The 11,586-nt window shown below is 44.4% G+C and overlaps 1 protein-coding gene across 1 annotated transcript; it reads left to right on the top strand.

Moving 5' to 3' along the window:
- The first annotated feature begins 1,577 nt into the window (after positions 1 to 1,577).
- On the top strand, positions 1,578 to 10,836 carry LOC138975510 (Kruppel-like factor 18). Its single transcript, XM_070348214.1, has 3 exons — positions 1,578 to 1,680; positions 2,951 to 3,024; positions 7,610 to 10,836. Exons 2-3 carry the CDS (start codon positions 2,955 to 2,957, stop codon positions 9,868 to 9,870), a joined length of 2,331 nt encoding a protein of 776 aa, XP_070204315.1. The 5' UTR covers positions 1,578 to 1,680; positions 2,951 to 2,954; the 3' UTR covers positions 9,871 to 10,836.
- Positions 10,837 to 11,586: the final 750 nt, after the last annotated feature.

Genomic DNA, 11,586 nt, shown 5'->3' on the forward strand with positions numbered 1-11,586 from the left:
AGTGTTATAGCAACTGGCACTGGGAAATCGCACGGAATGCACCCATCAACAAACACAAAATGATACATCGCGCCGAAAATAACGCAACATTGCCACCAAGGACAACAGTCGTCAAACACTTGCCACCACTACGTGACACGCGGCCGCGATTCGAACCCGCTATCTTCCGCATAGGAAACTGCAGGATGTCTTATACACTAGGCAGGGGCGGATTAGGGGGGGGGGGGGGTATTACAGGGGTTCCGGGCAAAGACCCCCAGACCCTCAAACGGGGCGTTGCCCCTGTACCCCACCAGGTGTCTTCCAATCCCTGGTTGTCACCACCTCCCCCCCCCCCCCCCTTCTGGCTTAACTGCCCCTCCCCTGCTAGGCCACTGCGCCCGTCATGTAATAAGTCTTTAAATCAAATGTTACATTTCTGCAATATATCATCTTAGAAATCATCAGTAGCAGACTGCCATCTCGAGTTATTTGCGTCTTATAATTATATTATATACTCGACTTTCGGCATTGCATTCGCAGTGCGAATCGTGATATTTGATTGTGATGAGGGCTTGAATGCGTATAAAAACCATTGTAGATATTTCTTTACATTACATATATAATTTTTATTTTTTTTATTTTTTTTAACTTTCCTTCTCTCTACATTTTTCTGCCTATGTAATATTTTGACAAGAAGGCGAACAGTGCCAGTCGTCCTCTACGCCTGACGATAGATTTGCAGAAGCAGGATGGTGTTTTTTTTATGCATAAGACTCTTTTAACCGCCGACAAGACATTTCAATTTTTGCATTCATCTGCTATCCGGTGAGAAGGCTACTATCTTACAGCGAAAAAAAAGCTTAACTGTTCAGAACTTTGTGTTTGTAATCTTATTCTTTCTGTCAGGGCGTGCGATGACTAATACGTCTTTAAAAATGGGTTCAATGTGGGTGTGGGAGGGGGGGGGGGGGCCTGGCCCGTAAGGAGAGTCGTATGTTAACGGGATATGAGCATGACGTCGACGAGATTGTGAAAGTTTACGGTGCGTACGTGACTGAAAAAGTGTAATTAATGTGTGTATCAAATTAATGTGTTCATTTTGAAGAGCCCAGTGCGTGCTCCCTGTTTATCATGGTTCTGTGTTTCTCCTATAGCCCTGTCTAGTTACAATAGCTGATCTAATACATCTCTTTCTTTGGACAAGATACTGGGAGACAATGAGTTGAGAATAAAATTGAATTTAAAAATTAAAGCCTGAATAACACATTATTATGACAAAGACATCGTTCAGATTTGGGTTAAAAAAAAGTTAAACGACAGAGCATCTTTAACCATCAAATCCTGTTGTGTGTTTTTTCAATCTAAGCTCGAAATCTGCTGACAATATTGCATTCATGCGAGTCTTCTCATATTGCTATTGTGGTAGCAAGCTTTTTTGTATGTGATTACAGAATAATAAAAGTAGATTTCCACCACACAACGAACTAATCAAGTAGGTGAATTGACGTAAAATATAAAGAAGGGGATATTTGATTGCACGATAAAAAAAAGTACATAAAACTGCTTATCAACATTAGCAGCAGCGTGCGCTTAGAAGGAACTTCAATCAGACCAGAGGAGTCGGATCCGATCAAGGCTTGATAGGAACATCGCTCAACATTCTGCTTCGTCGGACGAGGACTTTTTGACTCCCGGCTGGTAAGTCTGACCATTTCGTGACATCAGCCAGGTCTAAGAAAGATAACCGATTATTTCGAGAATTCAATTGATTAAAACAGACAATCTCTGATTTGAAAGTACGTATATTGTATAGAATTTTGTTTAGCGCTCATTCATTACCCTGGTTTGGTGTTTTGAGTCAATGTCAAATGTTCTACTGTGCATATGCTGGTTCCTCGACAGGAAAGGACCCTCTCTCTCTCTCTCTCTCTCTCTCTCTCTCTCTCTCTCTCTCTCTCCATCTTGAACACGCGGCCAGTACCGTGTAACTGGCCTTGAGACCGATCGATTCAAGGGGGGCAATCTCAGTCATCTGAAAGAGGGAAATCCAAACGCAATCCGCCTTGTTCGATTTTATGGGCTTGGACGATAGAGAAAAATAAGAAATGCAAAAGCTGGAGTCCAGTCTGGACGAAACTGCTATCAAGAACGCAGAATTGATTTTTTTCTGAGTTTTTTTTAGCCGTAAGCGCCATGTTTATCGGAGCAGGAAACTCTTCCAGAGTGAGGCCCCTTTGTTTGTTTCACTGCAGCCGCCAGCAGTTATGAGACATTCGAAATGAGAAATGGCGCTTACGGCTAAAAAAAACCACTCAGAAAAAATCAATTCTGCGTTCTTGATAGCAGTTTCGTCCAGACTGGACTCCAGCTTTTGCTTTTCTTATTTTTCTCTATCGTCCAAGCCCATAAAATCGAACAAGGCTGATTGCGTTTGGATTTCTCTCTTTCAGATGACTGAGATTGCCCCCCTTGAATCGATCGGTCTCAAGGCCTGGCCGCGTGTTCAAGATGTCTCTCTCTCTCTCTCTCTCTCTTTTAACAAACCAATTCCTCCCCAAAACAAATATTATTTGTAATGCAAGTGTATGCCGATTTTTTTTTCCTTTTGTCATAAGTTGTTTTGGATTTCCATATATTATATGCAATGCGTATAAAGCAACTGTGTTGCATTTCTTACACTTATATATTGTATGATTGAACTGTTTTTCCCCTTTTGTAGTGTTGTATAAGAAAATACGATTTTTTCTTCTTCTGTAATGTGCGTCTGTATCAGGGACAGGTTGTAAGATTAGGTGTCTCGATCTCTTTCTCTCTCTCTCTGTCTGTCTCGCTCTCTCTTTCTTTATATTCCGGAGCATTTCTCTCTCTCTCTCTCTCTCTCTCTCTCTCTCTCTCTCTCTCTCTCTCTCTCTCTCTCTCTTGTCACTTTAACACAGTATTTCATGGCACAATGTTCTTTCTTTTTCAGGAGAATGCCCGACGGGAAGATGTTTGCACTGACAGCTCTGCTGTGTGTGATCCTCCACGTGCAACTTGTACTAGGTCAGTAGTAGTAGTGGTGCTATTAGAAGTAGTGGTGCTATTAGAAGTAGTGGTGCTATAAGTAGTAGTGGTGCTATTAGTAGTAGTGGTGCTATTAGTAGTAGTGGTGCTATTAGTAGTAGTGGTGCTGGTAATAGTAGTGGTGCTAGTAGTAGTAGTGGTGCTATTAGTAGTAGTGGTGCTGGTAGTAGTGGTGGTGCTAGTAGTAGCAGTGGTGCTAGTAGTAGTGGTGGTGCTAGTGAGTAGTGGTGCTATAATTAGTAGTGGTGCTATTAGTAGTAGTGGTGCTATTAGTAGTAGTGGTGCTGGTAATAGTAGTGGTGCTAGTAGTAGTAGTGGTGCTGGTAGTAGTGGTGGTGCTAGTAGTAGTGGTGGTGCTAGTAGCAGGGGCGGACGAGGGGGGGTTTCTGGGGTTTCCGGAAACCCCCCCCCCAGCCAAAAAATAAAAATATTTTTGTGTGTTTTTTTGGGTTGAGTTTCAATTTTGTGGGTATTAATCAGTGACAAAATCTGCTGCCTGGAACTGGTAATGATCATCCTCAGAATGCACCAGCTTGCACCATTTTGCATCCTTTTTTTCAAAATTTTCCGGGGGGGCATGCCCCCGGACCCCCCTAGCAAGCTAGGCGCTTCGCGCCGTCGGCTCGGCGCTTCGCGCCTTCACACCCATATCTTCACAATATACTTTTGGAAACCCCCCCCATAAAATGAACTGATCCGCCCCTGAGTAGTAGTAGTAGACGCAGTAGGAGGAGGAGGTAGAGCAGCGGTGGTAGTAGTAGGAGGAACATGAACACAATCATACTGTATGTGGTCCTCCATGTGCAACTTGTACTAGGTCAGTGATAGTAGTGGTACTAGTATTAGCAGTATGAAGCAGTAGGTGGAGCAGTAGAGTGGTGCTAGTATAGTAGTAGTGATCCTTATAGTAGAAGTGGTGCTAGTGGTAGTTGTGGTGCTGGTAATAGTAGTGGTGCTATTAGTAGTAGTGGTGCTGGTAGTAGTGGTGGTGCTAGTAGTAGCAGTAGGAGGAGGAGCTGGAGCAGCAGCAGTAGTAGTGGTGCTAGTAGTAAAAGCGTGCTATTGGTAGTAGTGGTGCTAGTGGTAGAAGCGGTGCTAGTGGTAGTAGTGGTAGTAGTGGTGCTAGTAGTAGGAGGAGAGGGTGGAGCAGCAGCAGTAGCAGCGGTAGGTAGTAGTAGGAACAAGAACAAGAACATGAACGAATAGGTTTTTTCCTGTCTTTTCAAAACAGAAATGTGTCTTTTGGCCTGCCTCACACTTACAACACGATATTGCACAAAAACATTAAAGGCACAGTAAGCCTCCCGTAAACCATCACAGAGCTCCCCGAGCGTCTACATACAGTACAAGCATACTTCCATTTGAACGCTCACCGAACGGGAACATCCTGGCTGCTTTCTGTCGAGCGTGAGAAATTTCCAAAGAATTTATTTTTGTGGACTTGGTCCTCTACAACAATGGCGCCTCGTTTTGGTGCTGGACAGCTGTTATGAATATTCAATACCGGAAATCACGCCCGGACAGTAAACCTCCCGTAAACCATCACAGATACTGTCAGGCTTTTACACACAGTACAAACACCCTTCCATTTGAACGCTCACCAAACGGGAACATCCTAGGTGCCCTACGTAAAGAGCGAGCAATTTTTAAAGAATTAATTTTGCAGATTGTTTCGAACACTTTTTGGACCCATCCTGAACTCAGGTCAAAAATGAGTTACTTCCCTTCGGGTCTTATTCTATCGATGTAAACTGGCCATAGCCGGATCGATTATTATCAGAATGTTTTTGGACCGTGGTGCGTTTTTGCGCTGGACCTAACTTTTAACATCTAAATAATAAATTGACAGCTTGTTACACAAACATTCCTACAAAAGAATTCTTTTTTCATCAAGACAAGATCAGTACAATTCGAAGTTGTGAAAGTTTGAAAAAAGAAAAGCCCGGAAGCAGGGTCACGCAAGGGTCGTAGCAGACGACGGTTTATGCATATCGCCGTTCCTCTCAACAGTCAAAAGCCATCGCTAGAGTTCTTGTGAACCACAGCCGTTTGTTTCGTGCATAAAAACGTGCTATTGTATATAAGCTCACATCGAGTCGCATTCAAATGACTAACTGACGACTACATTGTGAAAAAGGGAAACTGGATCACACGGGTTCACGATGGCTCAGGGGTAAGATAAACCACGCAAAAATAAATTCTTTGAAAATTGTTCGCTCTTTACGGAGGGCACCTAGGATGTTCTCAATCGGTGAGTGTTTAAATGAAAGGGTGTTTGTACTGTGTGTAAAAGCCTGACCGTATCTGTGATGGTTTACGGGAGGCTTACTGTGCCTTTAAATTCTAACAATTAATCTTTAGTCAAGACATGGTGTGTCATAATTCAATACAGTGTCAAATATCACTTATCCTCTGAAAAAGATGATTTATATCAACGTGCACTCTCATACTCACACAACACACACACACACACCCACACACACATACAAACATATGTGCACACACACACACACAAACACGCGCACGCGGTACATCACTATTTGCATTACATCCTAACTAAACAATTGCTGTCTTTTCAATATTCATTCTCAACCCTGATTTATTTCCGAAATCATTTCATATATTCATTGTTTCCTTAAACGTCTCCATATCACCACTTTGAAATAATTAAGTGTCGTCTGCGAATTGTGACATATTAAAGTCTGTGTCACAAAAAATTGCTTTAATTTTTTTTCCTTAACCTTCACCGGATCACACTTTGGACGACACAAACCGGATGATGTGGGTCGTGTACGACCCATACTTTCCAAAGAAGGATTCAACGTAATGGGAATAAACGTTTTGCACTATCTTTGCGGAGTATGGGTCGTACACGACCCACGCCATCTGAATAAACGTTTTGCACTATCTTTGCGGAGTATGGGTCGTACACGACCCACGCCATCTGAATCAGGATAAACAGCGTAAATTTCCTTACGTACTTCCATATAGGTCGTCCACGACCCACATCATCCGGACTGTGTAGTTCAAATTACGTCATCGTTTATTTGTTTGTTTGCAAAGATAATCTTTGAAAAGTTGGGCAATATGAAGGTCGTATGATAATAGTAGATTACATGAAGTCTCAATTAAAAACTCCAAATAGTGTCAGAGATAAAGACGATTTTGTGAGGCTCTGGGTCGTCCACGACCCACGAAACACGGTGAAGGTTTCATGAATGAAAATATTTCAGCACACAAAATAAACAAATAAGGAGATATGGGATCTAGCTGTCTGCAACCTCTCCCTTCATTAAACCAGGGATTATGCATGTTGACCTTTACCTAACACAGTCGACTTTATATTTAAATAATACGTCTGTAATGCCTGTCTTACACTGTGCCGAATATCCTTGCAAATATGAACATGTTGTATTTAGAAAAAAAAGACGAATGGACAGGAACAAATATTGAAAATTCGCAGCCTTACGAATCCTTGCGAATGTCTTACGAATGGTTGCGAGTGCTTGCGAATTTCTACCGATCATTGCGAATGTTTACAAATCCATATACGAATTTCTTGTTCTTAACCATTTGCCACCATTCGTCTCTTGTTGCGAATAAAAATTAGTCACGCGAGGGTAACGCCGACCGGTGGTTTCTTGGTTTTAAATATTTGTGGTCTGCAGATTGATTGGTTTTATGAGTGTGTGTTAACTGTCCTAGACCGAACAATTGGATCAGTATTGTCCTTTGTGTGTACATACTATACCTTGTTTTTTACCCTTAGTCTTAGATATTTTTGTTTACCTATGGCTTTTGTGTCTGTGTTAGACTATCAACATGCTCCTAATATTTGCAAGGAAGGCATATTCTTCATTTTTTTCGCAACGTGCTCGTAAGTATTTGCAAGCCATTCCTAATCATCGTAAAGGTATTCGTAGCGCTCGCAAGGCATTCGCAATGATCGGTACACATTCGTAAGCATTCGCAACCAATCGTAAGATATTCGCAAGAAATTCGCAAGAAATGTGGAAAAGGATTCGTATGCATTCGCAATGATCGGTAGACATTCGCAAGCACTCACAACCATTCGTAAGACATTCGCAAGGACTCGTAAGGCTTCGAATGGTCAATATTTTTCCTGTTCATTCGTCTCTTTTTTTGTGCTGAATACAACATGTTCATATTCGCAAGAATATGCGGGACAGTGTAAGACAAACATAACGAATGGTTGCGAATGCCTTGCGAGCGTTGCGAATACATTGCAATGATTACGAATGTCTTCCGAATACTTACCAGTACGTTGCGAAAAAGTTGAAAAATATGACTTCCTTGCGAATATTAGGAACATGTTGCTATGGTTAAGAACATTTACGAATGACTTGCGACCCATGTCCCGATCATTGCGAACTATTGGAAAATTTCTATTCGCAAGGGAAATTCGGCAAAGTGTAAGAGTAGCGTTAGGGAAGAAGTCTGTTTTAAGGACGATGGATTGTAAGCAAGCAAAAGCAACCGTGTTTCTCTCTTGAATAGTAAACAGGCCAAGCATGACGCACGGATATTATTGTTGTGTCTGCAGGTGCTTCATGTGGGTCACAAGTCTACAACCAGACAACACACAGCTGCTGTGGAAACCAGGTCTACAACAATGACACACAGGAACGTTGTTGCAACGGAGCTCTACTGTACAACCACAAGAACCAAAGCTGTTGCAACGGCACGGTCTTATCGGGTGGAGACCAGTACGGTTGCTGTGGTAACCAGACCTACAACATCCAGAGGCAAACCTGTTGCAGCGCCCAGGTCCAAAAAGGAGGAGTCGGGTACGACTGCTGTGGGACCAAACCCTTCCGGGCCTACAATCATAAATGTTGCAGCGGCGAGGTCGTGAAAGGAAGATCAAGGTTCGCCCGCTGCTGTGGAACCAAGGTTTACAAATCCACGACACACAGCTGCTGCAACGGCACTGTAGTCCCGGGTGGGAAAACCTACGGTTGCTGTGGCAACCAGTCGTACAATTACAAGACGCAGATATGTTGCGGCGGCCAGGTCTCTTCAAGCTTAACCCACACATGTTGCGATGGCGTCATTCTTCCAGGTGGAAAAAACTACGGATGCTGCGGGAACCAGACCTTCAGTTGGTGGTCGCATGACTGCTGCTACGGACAGGTCGTCAAGGGCGGGGAGGATCATTACTGTTGCGGGAACCAGACTTACAACTCCCAGACACACAGATGCTGCAACGGTTACGTCAGGTTGGCTGGTTCATGGCGCTTCTGGGGTTGCTGCGGAAACCACGCCTACAAGTACTCCAAAAGCGGCTGCTGCGGAACGGAGACTAAAACAATGTACAGCAAACGTGAGCACACATGCTGCAGTGGGAAGCTTCTGTCAGGGGGGTTCCATCACCAGTGCTGCGGCAATGAGACGTACAACAGCCTAAAACGTGTGTGCTGTCTAGGCCAGATCAAAAAAGGCGGACCGTACCGAGCATGCTGCGGAAACAAGACTTACAACTACAGAAATCAGACCTGTTGCTATGGCAACGTAAAGCAAGGGGGGTCCTATTTTAGATGCTGCGCGAACAAAACATACGACTCCAGAAATGAAAGCTGCTGCGAGGACAAGGTTCAGCCGTTGGGTGGACATCACCGTTGCTGTGGGGCCAAGCCGTACGACTACCGCACACAGTTATGCTGTTTAGGGAAAGTAAGCCCGGCAGGACCGTATGCGTTCGTTCATCGTTGCTGTGGCAGTCAATCCTACAATCCCGCTGGCGGGGGGTGTTGCGGGGGAACGCGCGCCTTCCGCCATTCCACACACAAGTGCTGTGGAGGAAAGCTCAAGACCGGTGGATACTATTACGCTTGTTGCGGGGACCGAGTCTACAACTCCAAAACAGACGGATGCTGCGGGACTCGAATCTTCAACAAAACGACCAGCAACTGCTGCTTAAGTAGAGTCCTACCTGGAGGAACGAACCATGGCTGCTGCGGCAAGAGGGTATACAGCCAACTCACCCACACCTGTTGCAGCGGGAAAACTCTACCGGGAGGAAAAGATTACCGTTGTTGCCGAAAACAGGCCTACGATTCCAGGACTCACACCTGCTGCGAAAAGCAGAGCGTCTTGCCGGGAGGAACGTACCACCGTTGCTGTGGAAACCAGACATACAGCTTCCTGACCCACACGTGCTGCGAAGGCCAGGTCAAGCCCGGGGGGGCCAATCACTATTGCTGTGGCAGTCAGCCTTATGACTACGGCACACAACGTTGCTGCGGAGGTCAAGTCTACAACACAACGTCGCAAAGCTGCTGCAGTTTCCAAGTCGTGTCAGGAGGAACCAACCATGGTTGTTGTGGCACTCAGTCGTACAACTACACAACGCAAAGCTGCTGCAGTGACCAAGTCGTGCCAGGAGGAACTAACCTTGCTTGCTGTGGCACTCAGTCGTACAACTATACGTCCCACAGCTGCTGTCAAAGCCAGATCAAGCCAGGCGGAGCATTGCATTCCTGCTGTGGGGCTGCGCCGTACAACTACATGACAAACAGCTGCTGCAGTGGCACTCAGTCGTACAACTATACCTCCCACAGCTGCTGTCAAAGCCTGGTGAAGCCAGGCGGAACATGGCATTCCTGCTGTGGGGCTGAATCATACAACTACAGGACACACCGCTGCTGTGGTGTCAAGCCCTACAATTTCACAACACAGCGCTGCTGCAAAACCGAGCCTTACGACTTCACGACACACGGTTGCTGCAAGACTGTGCTTTACGACATGACGTCACAGAGCTGCTGCAGCGGCCAGGTCAAGGCTAACACCACGAGCTGCCCCTAGTGTCACGAAGTCCCTCCATCCTGCACACGGTTCAACGGAAGATAACAAGACAGCAACATTTCTATCAGGCCAACACCAAAAGCTGCCCCTGGTGTCATGAAGTCCCTCCATCCTGCACACGGTTCAACGGAAGATAACAAGACAGCAACATTTCTATCAGGCCAACACCACAAGCTGCCCTTAGTGTCATGAAGTCCCTCCATCCTGCAAACGGTTGAACGGAAGATAACAAGACAGCAACATTTCTATCAGGCCAACACCACAAGCTGCCCCTAGTGTCATGAAGTCCCTCCATCCTGCAAACGGTTGAACGGAAGATAACAAGACAGCAACATTTATATTAGGCCAACACCACAAGCTGCCCTTAGTGTCATGAAGTCCCCCCATCCTGCAGCAAACGGAAAATAACAAGACAGCAACATTTCTCTCAAGCCAACACCACAAGCTGCCCTTAGTGTCATGAAGTCCCCCCATCCTGCAAACGGAAAATAACAAGACAGCAACATTTCTCTCAAGCCAACACCACAAGCTGCCCTTAGTGTCATGAAGTCCCCCCATCCTGCAAACGGAAAATAACAAGACAGCAAGATTTCTCTAAGGACAACACCACAAGCTGCTCTCAGTGTCATGAAGTCCCCCCCATCCTGCAAACAGAAAATAACAAGACAGCAACATTTCTCTAAGGACAACACCACAAGCTGCTCTCAGTGTCATGAAGTCCCTCCATCCTGCAATCGAAAAATAACAAGACAGCAACATTTCTCTTAGTAATGAAAGCTGATGCTTTCGTTTTCACAATCCTGTCCAAAACCCTTCTCCAAACCTCTGACCTTTAAATGAAAATGAACATAATTAAAGCTATAACAAATTTTAAAACGTTGATCAATATTAAACGACTTAATTCTTACAGTGAGAAACAGTTGAAATTGTAAAAAATAAAGATAATAAATTCCATGGGCAAAAGGTTTTATGGAAGTCGCCTTGTTGAAAATATCAGTGTCATAGCCACGTATGTGTGTGGTAAGTTATCAGTGTTATAGTCGTGTATATGTGTTGTGATATTGTCCGTGTCATAGTCATGTAAGTGAGTGTTGAGATTAACAGTGTGGGGAGATTATCAGTGTTATAAGATTAATATTGTGTTGAGATTATCAGTGTCCAAGGCATCTTTGTTCCTGGTGAGATTCTTTCTGCTGTGCCTAGAACCTGCAGGAGCCCGTCCTTAATTGAGCCCGAAGTCGACTTCGCGAAGTCTTTTAACAAAAAACTCAGTATTAAAGCTTCTTATAGCCAACTTCGCCAAATTAAGGACAGGCTTTAGTGCAACGTATCCGACGCAGGTACACATAGATATTCTCGTCAAAAATCTGTCTTTCACACACACACACACACACACACACACACACACACACACACACACACACACACACACACACACACACACACTTGCATCCACACACACAAACACGCACCCACACATAGATATCATTATACATATTCAAATTCTTTAGTGTCAGAAATAATCTTAAAACATCCAGAACAAAAACACATACCAGAAAAACATCGACAGTTATATGGTTTACACTGCCAGCAGTTCATTTTCAGTGACTCAATGGGAATACTAATGCATTTAAGACTTTTTCCCTTTTTAAGACGCTGCTTTATTAGATAACCTTCTCATAACCTTTGTAAATCTACCTTCTTCTAAAGGGGAAG

The sequence above is a fragment of the Littorina saxatilis genome, linkage group LG9, assembly GCF_037325665.1.
Source record: "Littorina saxatilis isolate snail1 linkage group LG9, US_GU_Lsax_2.0, whole genome shotgun sequence".
NCBI classification, from domain to species: domain Eukaryota; kingdom Metazoa; phylum Mollusca; class Gastropoda; order Littorinimorpha; family Littorinidae; genus Littorina; species Littorina saxatilis.